The sequence below is a fragment of the Dermacentor silvarum genome, chromosome 4 (assembly GCF_013339745.2).
Source record: "Dermacentor silvarum isolate Dsil-2018 chromosome 4, BIME_Dsil_1.4, whole genome shotgun sequence".
Classification (NCBI taxonomy): domain Eukaryota; kingdom Metazoa; phylum Arthropoda; class Arachnida; order Ixodida; family Ixodidae; genus Dermacentor; species Dermacentor silvarum.
In genome coordinates this window covers 106,974,183-106,989,571 of record NC_051157.2, presented here as the reverse complement: position 1 = coordinate 106,989,571, position 15,389 = coordinate 106,974,183, and the positions used below count along the sequence as shown (strand labels likewise).

At 43.7% G+C, this 15,389-nt stretch overlaps 1 protein-coding gene across 1 annotated transcript in view; it reads right to left on the bottom strand.

Annotated features, from left to right (window-relative positions):
- Positions 1 to 10,876, bottom strand: part of LOC119450480 (splicing factor 3B subunit 2-like) — a 45,786-nt gene extending 34,910 nt beyond the window's left edge. Inside the window, 7 exon segments of the mRNA XM_037713938.2 lie at positions 1,078 to 1,287; positions 4,842 to 4,898; positions 8,419 to 8,544; positions 9,973 to 10,035; positions 10,175 to 10,225; positions 10,393 to 10,445; positions 10,767 to 10,876. Of these exon segments, the coding sequence (XP_037569866.1) occupies positions 1,078 to 1,287; positions 4,842 to 4,898; positions 8,419 to 8,544; positions 9,973 to 10,035; positions 10,175 to 10,225; positions 10,393 to 10,445; positions 10,767 to 10,854 (648 nt within the window). The 5' untranslated portion in view covers positions 10,855 to 10,876.
- Between the last annotated feature and the right edge of the window lie 4,513 nt (positions 10,877 to 15,389).

Below are 15,389 nucleotides of genomic sequence, written 5' to 3'. Positions count from 1 at the left end.
CCAGCTCCAGTTGCTAAAAAACTACAAGCAGCTTCGCAATCTGAACATGCAACTGCAGTGAACGATGACCCACATACTCTTTTATGTGGCCTGAAGCTTGCAGCAAGTCTGAGACCTCTGCTTTATATAAAAGTTTCAAGGAGCCTTTGCCAAGCTCTTGCAACATAAGTAGACAAAACATAACCCTAAGAAGAAGCCAGAGGGTAAAAAAAAGGGTTTGCTTGGAATTTGACGGCCGTCACATCAAATCCTTGCTGTTGCCAGAAATGACACTTAGGCATACAGCTTGATTAATACATGCTACCACTCTTGAATCTTACTAACGTTACCTACAGGCATTGACAAGGTTCTACTGTACATGAGCAAGAATTCCTGCTCAAGATAAGTGATAAGAGGCAAGAAAAAAGAAACTAAATACAACTTGCTCTTAGACTAAAGTGTTTTTTTTTTTTTTTTCAGCAGACTCTTCTGCCGACTTGGAACGAGCCCAGTTTGCTCGCCACTTTCTGACAGTACCCTGCCACCGGTTAAAGGAACACTAAAAAGAAACATTCCGTCAGTTTAGACTAACAAAGTATTGTTTAAAAACTCTATTTTCAAATTTTGAGGTAAGATGACGATTACACGAAAAGAAACTGGAGGCTAAACTGCCCCTTTATAAATTTCGTGCTGTAATCACAGTGCCATTATGTCAATGGGAGATCACGAATTTTAAAGTTTACTGTCTTTTTTTTTCCTGTAAGGTCGTTACGGTGCAGTACATATTCTCTAAAATTCTCAAGTTCCATTTCTGGCTTCCTTAACATACAATATAGTCCATCTATACCAATAAAAAATAAACTGCTCTCGACAGCATCAATATTCATGACATCTTGGCAAACTCGTGCAGAAACTTGAAGGATGTCGTCGCTGCCACCGGTATTTTGTTTTCGCGTCTATTCTGGCTTATCAGGCCTCCTCTAATGGTACGTGCAGCAAGAGTGGTATTGTTTTACCATTGTTCCACGGATCCCCCTATTTTTCTCTTTAGTGCCCCTCTAATGTGAGCAGGTATGAAGTGGTGGGGGGAGGACTGACCGGTGCCAGCACCGTGGCCTGCTGGGGAATGGCTGCTGCCATGGGGGACATGGCCGTGGCGGCTGTCGCCAGCACCATGGGTGCAGCGGGGGCAGAGGCCGCCGCAGCCTTGGCTGTGGCCACAGCAAGCGGGCTACCAGCCGGAGTCACAAGCACTGCTGGTGTGGTCACCACTTGGTGGGCCACAACCTGCTCGGTCACGGGGAACAGCTGCACGAAGTGTAAGTGCAGTGCCCTCAACAATGAAAGATACACTCATTTAGAAATGTATACAGTGACTGGATGGCTTCATATAATCTGCTACTTTCAGCAGACACGTACGTAATTCAAAATGAACAAAGGCATGTTGTAATGATATTCAAGTGAGCTAGTTGGTTCATGGCTAAGGCAGCTGAACTGAAGACAGCTGAACTGAAGACACAGGACCAAAGGAAAACAAGAGGAGGACGTCGAATTGTCAACCGAGTTTTATTTTCGCGCATGCGGTGTCACATATAGTGGTGCGTGTGCGAATAAAGTTGCAGTTTTGCCCAAAAGGCAAAGCATAGAATGCGATAGCAAATTATTAGACAGCTATACGAAGTAAGGATAGTTTTATCGGCCGTATAAACTTGTAAACATTCGCTTACTAACTAAATTAACAAGCATGTTGTCACGCGCGCAAGCAAACATGAACACGTCTAACTTGATGACCGCGGACACTTGCTGTCAAAACGCTGGCGTGTGGAAGTGCGACAGCAGCACCAAGCGAATTGAGCTTCGCGCTGGCTTCGCGCTGCCTCTCACTTCAGTGCGAACTAAGCAGCGAGAACACAGCGCACACAAAGCTATCAGCCATCGGCGCACCTAGACTCAGTCCCTAACGCAGATCACTTTCAAGGTAGGGCCCGCACAGCCGCAGTCGGAGTAGAACCCCCCGTCCCCCCGTGCCAGACGTGCAATGAGAGATGGCATACTTCCTACCCCCCTTCCTTCCTTGCGTGCGCGAGATCGAGCCACCATCTTCGGCTTATCCTCGCATGCTTTCACTCGCACATACAGCATACGGCGTGCGGCCATGATGTTATCGCACTTGCATTTCATATGGAACATCACAGTGACGGTGGAAATGTGCCTGGGGTGTCCATATTATTGCTATGGCAATAAAGATAAAATGCAAATACACAACATTTGCACCTGATATTGACCATGCAAGGAGGCTGATACATGATCAGAAGTCGCCTGCCAGGAAAATATGCTTTTTCTTTGCTTTGCTATTCCACTGAGGCAGTGCTAACACATGCACACCCCTCCTCTTGGTTGATAGTTCGGCAATGTCCTTATCTCACTTCCTTTTTGTCCCGTGTCTTCAGTTCTCCCTCAGTTCAACCTTATTTCAGCCTTAGGACAAAGGCAGAATGGAGAGTACTGGATAGAACGGGGAAAAAAAAAAAAAAAAAACAACTTCTAACAAAGGATTTATTTCAATGCGACACAAGTACATACAAATTGGCACACCTTGCACATTTGTTAGCGCACCTTCAACAGAGCTACTACCACTTATGCTTGCATGCTTTCCCTGTCAGTTTGTTCTTGTGTTGACAGAATCATGCATACCGACCAGAACCAACTAGCCCAGTTTGCTATCCCCACTTACTGTCACAGGAGAAGCTCCGTTACTTATTAGAGCTATGTGCAGGAGCAGGCCCAGCATAGCAGTATGGGTACGCTGCTGAACAGATAGGTGAAGGTGCTTATTGTGATAGAGCTTGTGGCCGATAGGTCATACAGGTTTGGTGGCTATGCTCGTTGTTGAGGCCACCACCACGCATACGTGCATTATCAGTGCTTATCTGTATAGGCAAAAGCTGAAATCACTAGTTGACAGGTCTCTGCACTTAAAAAAAAAAAGTAAACATTTCTTTTTCCTTTCTGCAGAAACACTCACAATGCGTGTCAAAGCGGTGCAGTCAGCTTCTGTGCAACCAGATGTGATCACAGCATGCACTAACCCGTAGGCATACAATGAGCCACTACAGATCAAGCAGTCAGCTGATATATTAGGCTCTAAAACTGGGTCAAAGATTCAACACAACTACATCTTAGCCCTTAGCATGATTTAAGCCAGTACACATTAACAAGGCTTTTACTGTACTAGCATGGTAGTTTGTTCATTTTTCAAGCGTCAACATCTCTTTATTAATAAATGGCAAGAACTAGACACAAACTCTCTACAATATAGGCCACTAGCCTATGCTGGCTAGTGGCCGGTTCAGTGAACAATAAATTTCTCATTTATTGATGGCTTTTTAAAAGTAGGCATCCCATTAAGTGTGTGGAAGGTATTACGATTTGTGCGTTGCATCGAAACAAAATCTTCATTAGAAGCCGTTGCTTCATGCCTATCTGTTCTTCTGTCTTCATCCTTTTTGAATGTGCAGCGGTCTGCTGAAACTACATTTCCCGCTGCATGCCGCAGCACACAGCCTTTTCAGATGTCCTGTGCCAATCAGCTGCAACTCTTTCACCTGGTCTACATGCCACTCATCCAGTCTAACACTTTACAGCTGATTGGAGAAACATCTCAGCCAAGCCGGCCATGGTTAAAAAACAGCACATGGCTGTTTTTTGAACACTGTCTCTCCTCAGTGTATGTAACGGGCTGACGGTGGAGAAGCAAGGTCATTTATGGTTGCCAAGTAAGATGCCAGCTCACAAACAACCATGCCACTATAACGTACATGAATGCAGTCGCACCACGGCTCATTACATAGTAACAAATTTACCTCCAAGATGGTGGGTTTGTGGTGCCATCTAGGGTGCAGATTGTGGACCACAGAAAACACAGTAGTACAGTAAAAACAAGCCCTGGCCAAGTTCTGCAGGAAGCTCGTCATCAGCAAGCTAACTTAAAAGAAGTGGTGCTGCAACTTCTTTCAGCGTTTCTTGAAGCAACCACGTATACAAATACAAAATGAGAACGCTCTCTGCAAAAAATCCAATGAAACAAGACTGCACTGAGTATGAATGCACCATAAGAAGACTACAATGACTGCACTGCGCACTTGCGGCTCTGGTATTCAGAATGTGCATTCATGGGACAGTTCCAATGTAGAAACCTTGAGTGGCCAGCTATACAGTGCTTTGGTGGCATAAAATTACTCTGTGTGCGCATATGCTCCCAAACAAATTGTAATTCCATCTTCAACCCACTATAATCGACTTCAGAAAACTAAAAAAAATCTGTCATCCCTAGGAGTTTGAATTATAACACTTGTCTACTGTAGTACAAGACAGTCACAGAGGACATGCCACGGTACTATACAAAATATACTTCGGCTCGACATCGCTGTGCAGTACAGTTAAGGCTAGGACACGTGTCAACTAGACCAAGTGCGCTTTCCGAGAAGGCAGCAACCACTGTGTCATGCTATTCCTTCTAAGAAGCTTCCATTAGGTTGGCGAAATGCGGAGAGCAATCAGACGTGGACAATAGAAGAGCCCTTCTGTTTCTCTATTCTCGTTGGCCGACGCGACCCACAGCTTTCACTGCACTGCTCAGACTTGGTGAAACAAAATATATAGAAGTAGATGAATCGGAACACTAAGCAGCAGTAATGAAAAACTGAGGTGTCCCCCTTAACAATGAGGCTTTCCAAGAACATTCTAGCAAATGCGAGTGAAGTTGCTCAGAGCAACAACTGGAAAGAACAGTATGTCTGTTTACAGCTAAGTCCCCAACACTTCTCCACTTGGAAATTTTTGGCGGAGAGCAGCTGCCTCACCTGCTGCTGAAGCCTGTGCTGCCTCTCCTCCTCGAGAATGCGTGTTTGCTCCAGGATCTGCAAAATGATGGACACACTTGTACCACATTTCACAACAGCTCCAGACGGAAAGCATCACGAAGCATAGCAATTCACATTGCACAAGTTGAGCGAGAAGAACAAAGTGCAGTATCACAAAAGCGTGGGGACAGCCTTAGTTGCCATTTGCTGCTGTACATGAATCATGCTGGCGTAAATTGTTCGGCGTAAATTGGCGGAATTGTTCAACTGCTGCATACAATTATAGCACCAGCAATGCATTTTGCGATTTCACGCTACAATGAGAAAATCTGATACAAATCTGGAACCTTGTTGATACGATTCTGCATCATACGTTTTTCGGGATGATACATTTTTTTATTTTTTGTTTCCTGGGGCGGTATTCTGTAAGAGTCCAATTAGTGGACTGTCCATTTCGGCTGTCGCTGATTGGCTGCTGCTTTACGTGCAGGAAGGTGCCAGGCAGTCTCCTTCCTGCACGTGAAGCAGCAGACAATCAGCGACAGCCGAAATGGACAGTCCACTAATTGAACGCTTACAGAATACCGCCCCTGGCCAACGCGCCCCATAGGAGCAATGTATCTTCATGCGGTTGATACGATCGCGTTTTCACCTGAAATTGGATGATACAACTGTAAACTGGTATTTCTGAAACTCATAGCTTTATATTCAAGTGTACTAAATTAAATTACATTCCAATGACCCACGAACAATGTGTTAAGAGGCAGCGACACTAGCAGAAAAATGTGCGCTGCGCGCCAGTGGTGGCAAAACGCGCGCCACAAAAGCTTCCGCGAAGCAGGTTTTTCGGCCATAGCAGGAATCGGTCCAAGACCGATTTAAATTGTTAAGCGCCCCGGCGGCAAACGAGCCGCGAGCGAAGCAGACCAACGAGAGCTGCCCCCTTCAGTTATGTACGCGCGGGCACGGCCGATCTGGAGATGTGCGCCCGATCTTTAAAGGAAGGGAGTGCGTGCCTGCAGACCGACTGTGGCGCGGGAAACTGGTGTCATGCGGACCCGCTCGACCGCTATTTTTGCACTCATAGTATCGTCTGCTCGCGTCAGCTTTCGCTCGCGCTTGTTTTGGTTGGCTTTTCAGGCGAGATCTTCATGCGGTCATGTGGCCAGTCGTATCGCTCGTTGTGTCACGCTGCTCTATGGTGTTCCTTTGTTTAAGAATTCTTGGCCTCATGGTGCTGTGACCTCCGTAGCTATGACAAGGAAACGCAAGGCGCTGACTTTGAAAGAAAAACTCGAAATTATCTGCAAGTTCGAAGAAAACCCAAAGAAGAAGCGTGTGGATTTGACAAGCGAACTTGGTTTGCCGGTTTCAACACTGACCACCGTCATCGGCAAGTGTGAAGAGATTCGCAGAAATGTGCAAGTGTTCGGCACCAGCGTGAAGCAAATAAAGAAGTTCACAGCATGGACAAATGGAAGACACCCTCCTGGCTTGGTTTAAGGAGGTGAGAGCGGCAGGTGTTAACATCAATGGCAAAGTTTTACGGTCTTTGAAAAAAAAAAAAAAAAGAATGTTAAGCGAAAAATGACGAGCTATTTTAAAGTTGCTCAATAAAAGTGTGTTGGCTGCGGTTCGTGTGGTGTCGTGATGATGCTCCGCATAACACGCGAGTTACGTGGAGCAGCATCACTCGACGCCACAGGACGCTTTTCTAGCTGAGTTTGTCACCAAGAAAGCCTGTTTTCTTACGTTTTGGGGCTTGCTTTGGATGATACGATTTTTGGACGTTACGTTTTATTTTCTGGTTCCTGCGAAGATCGTATCAATGAGGTTCCTTTGTATTCGAGAGGTTGCTGCGACTTCTATGGAGGTGCAAAGACTTTTACAGTGTGCAGTTGTCTTTTCAGCACTAGGCACCGATCCTGCCTGTGCCTCATGACCTGTAACAGCCTTATCAGTTGCCTTTAGGGGTGTGAAAATATTCAATATTTTGAACAACAAATTGAATAGTGCCCTATCTGATTGGTCTTTCGAATCAAATAGTCAGTATTTTAAATACAAATACCTTTCTAACAGTTATCGAATAGTGTAAATCCTCATGTTGTGGGATAAAACATAAAATTGGTGCAAAAGAGCAATAAATTGAATCCTGACAACTATAGCAGACATAAAACGTCGAAAGTTATATAGTAGAGCACACTACACATTGTTCAGAAAGTGAGACATTTCCTTCTAAATCACAAATATTTCTCACTTTCCAAAGAATGCTAGATAAGCATTACTGATTAAAATAAGACTGCTTATTTGTTCAGAACACTCCATTTGGACATTTGTCATAATGTGCAATGTTTTGACAGAGACTTGCTAACTTTGCGAGTTCTACAACATGAACATTGTTTTCTATTAATAGCGAAAACGACTTTTTCTTATTGAAAGACTATTTGAAAAGTATTCTGTAACCGATTCGATTCTGTCACTAGTCGATTTGAATTCAATTCGGACTCAAAAACTATTATTCACACACCCCTAGTTTTCTTTACAGAAGAGGCAGTAGATAACCCTCGCTCCTTGTTATGTAGTGCCACACCTAACCTAATTTGATTAGTAAAACAATACTGAGTGCTGTTATCGATCTATGATAAGCAGCTGCTGAAAGTTTTACAAACATTTCTGAATTTTTATGCATAGTGCCTCCACCCCATCCTGGTACATGGAATAACTAACTTTTATTTCATTCTGTGACCTCTATTGTTACCTTCTATGCATGTGGCAAGAGTCCACATGGTACTTTCTTTTGAAGACTCATGAAAAAGTAATTTTCATCTTTTTCTTGTGCACTGCTAAAGCCTAACCACTGGGTTCTCCTCCTCCACTTTGGCTAGCAGCCGGGAGCCTGAGCACATCTGTGCCTCACATGTGTGCTTGTTTGAAGTTTATTGTCACTACACAATGAAAGTCCTAGAGCTCTACAACAGGTATACTATGAGAAGCACAGTAGTGGATGGTTACATATTGAAAGAGCACTGAAAATCTCAGTACACAATCAGTCCGAGATTTTGCCTTCATTGGAATGTAGCCTTCCTCTGTACAGGATATTGAAACTGCAATCACGTGGGATTTGTACTGTACTATCACAGACGAATGAAACACAAAAAAGAAATTACATATAACACTCTTGCAAGTAATTACTCAAGGGTACAATCTCGCTCTGCTTGAATGTTTTAGTATGCGTTACAACCACATCTATCTGCTTGCCAAGAATGGCGACAGGCATTTAGAATGAAAATTCTGAACGGAGTCTCGTTGCATGGCTAGTACGAGGCCTTGATGGTGTACGCTGTGCACTAACCGTGCAAGCTAATATGACACCGACAGTACCCAAATTAGCAAAAGTGCAAATTAAAGAATGCCTTCAAGTTAACCCTAGTGTATTTGTGTGTTAATTGTCCACAATAGTACATTTTCTGTAATCATAGTGGCGTAACACTGTTGCATAACGCCTGTGAGATGCAATAGATAAATAGGGTATATGCACACCAGGTTGTTGGCAAGGCATGGCGGACTTTCCGCTTACCTTTTGCTGCTTCTCAGCTTCGAGCATGATCTGCTGCTGCTGTGCCTTCCCAAGGAGCTCCTTCTCTTCCTCGAGCAGTCGCACCTGCTCCTTCCCCAATACCTCCTTCTGGTGTTCCAAGAGCTCCTGAGGATGGCCACACAACAGGAGAAAGCACATCAGTGCAGACGAGACAATAAATACGCAAAATTAAGAAAGAGTAGTATGCTCCCAACAATGCAATTCTGCAGAAGATACAAAAAAAAAAACCATAAGTTTATTTTTGAGAGGGGGGGGGGGGGGGCGTATTTGTTTTACGTCGACACAGTTACATGCTACTGGACAGCTCCAGTCTTGCTGTGCACCATCAGTTGCATGCTATGGGCTGCTGGGCAACTACAGACAGTGTGCGTAGAAGCAAAATTTTACTACAGAAAGTGCTATAGGGCTATGTACTAGCCATATTTGTGCCGAGATAATTTTGCTATTACCCTAGCACCTATGATTTAGGTGCTAAGAATTTAGGATTAAGTTCCAAGAAGAGGATATCTTGACCAATGCCAAACTTGGGACTTTCTGTCTGGGAGTTTAGGCTACAGCCAATCCCATTACCACGACGGTAATGGCGTGCAAGAGCTAAGAGCAATAGTAGCTTGTGAGGCACCAATTATGGTGGGCGCCAAGGCGCATGAAACAGTCATCAACCAGCATCAAGGCAAAATAATAAGGAGAAGTCTTTTTGCTGAAAAGACTTTCGAATGCCCGTGTGACAGGGGTATTATTCAATTAATGGCACACACGTTTATAGGGTTATTCTGACAGTCTAACAGCAGCACACCATGAATAACAATGAAAACGTGAGACGGGCACAGTCTTGATAGCCGAGTGCTGGCCTTCCAGGTTACATTACAAAGCTATTTGGTCTGCAGTGTGCTTGTTGCTTCACAAATTTTGTACCCTGTAATGCAGCAGAATAATAGTGTAATATTACAGCAAAAAGTAATGTTGCAGGCGAGAGCTATGGGCAACACAGGACAAGTGCTGTCTAGCTGTGAAAGACTTTCATGCACATTACTTTGTCATTTTGCATTTCCAAGCTTTAATTCAGTTCTGAACAGCCCAGTTTATAATAACCTCATACACGAGTTAAACAGAAGTAAACGAGTCACTCTACATTCAAACCGCCTACTTACGTCTTGAAGCACCAAACTGTTATTGACATAGCTGTACGGATGAGGAAACATAATTGCTGGAAAAAAGAATACAAGCCTGTATTGCCGTGCACTTCTCTTTAAATGATTGCACAGGTTATAAAGTATTCTACATGGCAAAAGCTTTAGGCTAGGGAACTGGGGCCGAATTCACAAAGCTCTTTACCAAATGATCGGCCGCATTCGCTAATGCGCCCAACATGACGACTAGCTGAGAGCTGTTATTACGAAGAGTTCTAGCGCAATCACATTTGAGGCGTGCGTCAATACTGGCCCTAATGAAGGCGTAGACACGAAGATGAGGGGCTATCAAAGTGGGGTATCTGCTAAGATGTTGAAAAGGACGGCAAAGGTTAAAACATACCTTGTCTTCGGGCTTTTCAACTGACGCATCTTCTTGCTCAAGGCCAGGGGCTTCCTGGGCACCCTGACAAGAAGAAGTACGGTGTCAAGTAATGTCTCAAACGAGAGAACGTTTATGTGACGGCACTATTTCGGTGTCGGGTAGATGCAGACCAAGAGAAAATCGAGAGCAACAACAGGTTGTCTGCAGAATCGACACTCACCTGCGAGTCTTCTTCAGTGTCCATGCTTTCTTCCTGCGCTGGAGTCACCTCCTAGGAGCAGAAATATTAACGTGAGCACACAAAACTGACAAGTTTGGCTAATCGCAAATGGTAAATCAAAAAATCTACAACTCGCGGTTTAGATAAACCAGCTGTCGATCACCAAAACACGCAAACGTTACACTTGTACTCGCACATCACCAATGGTTTGTACTTACATTTTCTTCGTCTATCGCGGCCTGGAGCCGTTTCACAAGGTCGGCCTTCAATCCTGCGATCAAAGCGAAAGACAGCCAGTCAGCACCGAAACAAAACTTCAAAGTGGAGGTGCACGCGCTGAAACATTACCCGCGAACGACCAATTAGGAAATTCATGAATTCTTAATTACTCTAAGGGCTATGTCTTTTTAACAATTTGTGAGGTCACGGACGCCAAAATTGTTGATCACAAATGCTACGGGCTCCAAGCGGTACAACCGGCCGGCGTGTGCGTCACAACACCGCTCCTGTAGCACGGTCTCTAAACGCACACAATTTAACATATCTGCATCCCAAATCGAGGATAGCTGTATTCTGTTATCTGTAGTGTTACCTGATGTTGATAATCCGCGCTCTGATAGCTTCTCCTTTAAATCAACAACGCGCAACTTCGAGAGATCACCACCACTGCGGGACGCCATTTTGGCAAACAACTGATTCGACTAGACTTCGCAATCGCAAATAAAGAAAAATGTATAGTTGGCGGCGCTGTAAGTTGGCTAAAATTAAGACGATACAAGATGTGCTACGGCTGGTAAAGTTGCGGAAGCATCGCACAAAAATACACGCAAGTAGCTTTCATTGACACAAGCAATGTTATAATCACTTGTTTCAATGAAAGTTACACAGGTATACTTTATTCACTGTCACAGGAAACCATAAAATTGCACACTCATTGTGGGCTTTACCCAAAGAATAAAGAACTGGTTTACTGTCGCGAAAGAGCACAGTTGGTTATGGCTGGTGAGGGAGGCCGTTGTGGAGAGCTTGAGTTAATTCTGACCCCTCAAATTCTTCAACGTCCGTATTTTGCATTTCGCTTCCATCGATTCCTGGTGCAGGGCTAAGTACATCGTGAGGAAGACAGTCACATGCACGCAAAATTCAGATATCGACGCATTCACTTACTGGAGCATCAGACTAGAAACCAATCGAAGTCATAAGAAAGTATACAGACGCTCACGCATAAACAAATTTTGATCATTGAAAGATAAATGTACTGACGCTGAAAGGCAAACCTGAGTATTGACAGGCAAACCTGAGCAATATGAAGTTTAAAAATGGGCGCATATAACATGATTGCCACGCATTCTTAATTTACCTGGAGTACTGGCAGAGACCATCCAAAGGCCCGCTACTGCCGAAACTCGGAGTATTCTTTAGCTTGTCACAGATCAACGGAGAGAAGTAATAGTACTTACGCGTCACAGGGGTTATACGTCCGCGATGTAGATCCAACGACGACCGTCAAGAAACTTCAAAATGCTGGGAACCGTTCGACTTGCGCAGCTCCTCTTTAGCTGCGCAGGCGTTGAAAGAAAGAGCACTTGTCTGATCTTTCATGTGCGTTTACCCCCGTTTCGTCTGTGAACGGTCAGCTTTGCGCAGCTGCATGATCCACGTGTCACGTGCACACGCGGAACGCAGCCGTGGGAAAAAAAAAAAAAAAAAGACGAAGCTCGCAGTAACAGCAGCTGCAGCAGCTCGAACGCTCGAATGGTTTAGGATGCGTTGCAAAAACAACGACCTATAGACGCCGCATGTCATTTTGATTGAATAAAAGGCACGCTAACGCGCGCTCAATCGCCCCAGCATCGCCCCGATCGCCTGGTTTCCTCAGGAGGAAAGCAGGTTTTTCCTTTCCGCATTTTAGAACAGTTGAGCTTCGTATGACCCTCATTCATACTGACAACCCGAATTATGTACAATTTTTCGACACTCGCCTGCATGCATTTACAAGGGAGAAGCGGAAGGAACGCGCAAAAGTTGATGCGGGGAAGATAGCTCTAGAGTTTGTGTGTACACACCCGCATATATCTTTCCGTGCACTTCGGGAATACATATCAGGGATTTTGACACCGTGTATGCTGTAGGGTTTCTTGAAAGTCGGTTACAGTAATATATTTAACGTTGTGCGAAAAAAAGTATCAAGAAAGAGAACACAGACACAGGTAAGCGCTAACCATCCATCACGTCGTTTGACACGTCGGCTGCTGTTGGAATCTTGTTGTTGTTGACCTGAGTGGTTGTGGCGCATACCCACAATGGGAGATTGGCCATGAATCGTGTGGTTAACTTAAGTTGATAAAAACAAGGGAATTAACAATTTGAACGTTGGCACTTAGAAAGTAAAGTTTTGTGAGAGGAAAAGAAAGCGAGCAGAAGTAAACCATGAATTAAAATGAAAAAAAAAACTAATAATAAGTAAACAAATAAATAATTAAGAGAAAACTATAGTGGGGGAGGGGGAACGATTAGTCTAGCATGGTAATCCGCTAGATTCAATCAGGCAATTTTGGATTGCCAAGCAAGCATTTCAGTGGCTGAACCCAATAATAGAGGCTCGAAAAGAGAGGATCGCAGGCAGAGATAAATTAGCGTGAATTGCTGGGCTAGTTTTTTCTTGTTTTAAAGCGAAAAATACCTGAGAAACCAAGACGCAGGATCAGAAGGAGAGTGTCTGCCTCCTTCTTGGCTTGCGTCTTAGTTTTCGCTGTTTTTTGTTCGCACTTTAAAGCGCAGATAGATCCAGGCAATATTGCTAAGCGGGATTTCCAGTAATATTTTTATTGTTACAGAAACACGCCTAAAAGACAAGTGGAATATTGATGATGATGATCATCATCATCTGCCATGGCTCATACCATAGGCGGAAAGTTTTCATTTTTCTGGGGGGGGGGGGGGGCTGGGGCCTGACCAGTTTTCCGAGCCCCACCAATGTATGCATATATATATATATATATATATATATATATATATATATATATATATATATATATATATATAATCTTTACTAACAGTTACACTGGAAACTTCCTGTGACCTCGAAAGATTGTTCACTGGAGTGACGAGCTTATATGAGTGTTTGAAAGACCTCAGAGTAGGAGACAACTCAGTTTTACAGCCTGAGTCCCCTCGCACCGCCAAGAGACTGGCTTCTCTTGGTTGAGCCATGCGACAAGCGGTTTCAGTTAAACACGTTAGGGAGATACATGTGTTTTGTGAGTATTAAGTCGCACAAGTACACATCTATATGAAAAAGCATGGTAACGCCTTGTAAAAGATTTAATAGAAAAGATACAATCAAGAAATCTTTTCCTGACGAAAGGTCAGTTATTGAGAAGATAAGACTTAACATACATAAACATTAAACGATATATAACAATTTCTGACCACAACTTATGGCTAGAATTATTAGCGTAAGTATAATGTGATTCCATAACGTCATAGTTTCATTACATGTCAAAGCATGCCTTATGCCACTGGTTTCGTTTATTTTCCGGAGGCAGAACAAAGGATTATAGAGTAAAAATTATCAGGTGCCCAAATAAATAAACATAATAACAAATAAGTAAATAAGACAGCGGTATCTCGAAAGCGCGAAAGGACTCGATAGCAAATATAGGAACAACGTGGATTGTGTTATTGAGAGGCAAATGCAGCGTACGACAAATAAAAATTGATAAGGAATATGCACAGATAGACTAGGGAGTTTTACAAATAGCGCAACCACGCGTCTTTTCTTACCCAAATGCCCTCACTCTGCTTGCGCTGTTCTGGACCCCATTTTCGTTCCTTTGTATAAATTTTGTAGCGTTAGCTACACTGGCCTAGCCAAGCCCTAGCCAAGCCGCGCATAGGGAGGAGAGCACGCGTCTTCTCATCTAGCCCTGCCGCAGCTGCAAATTACTGTGTGCGGTTGACGCTTACGCGGCCCGCGTGCCGTATTCAATTGTTGGTAATCATTGGGGGGTGCAATGATCTTTTTTTCTGAGTCCTAGTAGAAGCTCTGATGCGCATGACTGCTATTGATACTGATTTCGAGTGAATCCGGCTTGGCCTCACTTCGGTTACTAAGTTATATATATATATATATATATATATATATATATATATATATATATATATATATGACCTCTGCATGCAGGTTGCGATGTTTCCACCCTCAATAAATGTTGTAAATTATTATGAGTATTGTTTTCATGAGTCTCTAGCATTTCTTACAGGAAAGAGAAGCAATGCTGAGACACATATCATTCACGTGTATTTCACACACCGTTGATAAAAGACTCTGCCGAAGGGGTCACTGAAGTCTGCAGGTCTTTTTCAGTGTCAAAAAGTGTGCAAAACACTTTGTATAGCGAGTTGAACATACAGCAACATATTGATTCTCTAGACATAGACTATCCATATCATTAGAAATAATTATTAGTTGGCTAGCTCTTTCTCTTTAAAAATATAATAAACTTTGTCCTGTGTACACATTGAAATATAACGTGTCTGTGAATGGTGTTCACACTGGAAATTTAAATAACATGTTGGAGTTAAAAAATACGGATGAGGTAGGTGCTTCTAATGCGCTTGTTTTCCTATTGCCAGGATTTTCAGAAATAAAGAGAAATTATGAATAAAAGCCGTGCACATCCGCGTCAACAATGATGCAGTGAGCTTTTAGCCACAATAACATTGAAAGGGAAAAATGTAGAGGCAACTCAAAAGAGACCTTAAACGGTTTGGGTAACAGCACTCTGGTACTGACATTTTAGAAGCCGGGGGAGGGGGGGCTCTGCCCCCCCCCCCCCGGAAAATTTCGGAGGGGGCTCGAGCCCCGGAGCCCCCCCCCCCCCCCCCCCCCGTAGTCGGCGCCTATGGCTCGTACCAACTAAGGGGGATAGGTCTAGAATCGGGCGGCAGGACGTAGCTGTTGAAAATTCTTATTTGAAAAGGGGAAATGCAAAGTAAAAAAAAAAAATGACAGTCACTTTAGCATACGCCAAAGAGGGTGAAGGCCTTCGCGCTCAAGAGGCATTCATTAAACATCCTCATTCGTATGCGTCGTTATACTTATTACTTATTTTCTCCCCCCAAAGGTCGTGGGTTTGAACGACTTAATTGACGCTACCTAAATAACTTCGCCCAAATTAACACCAAAGGTCGTGGGTTATAGTGCCTTAAT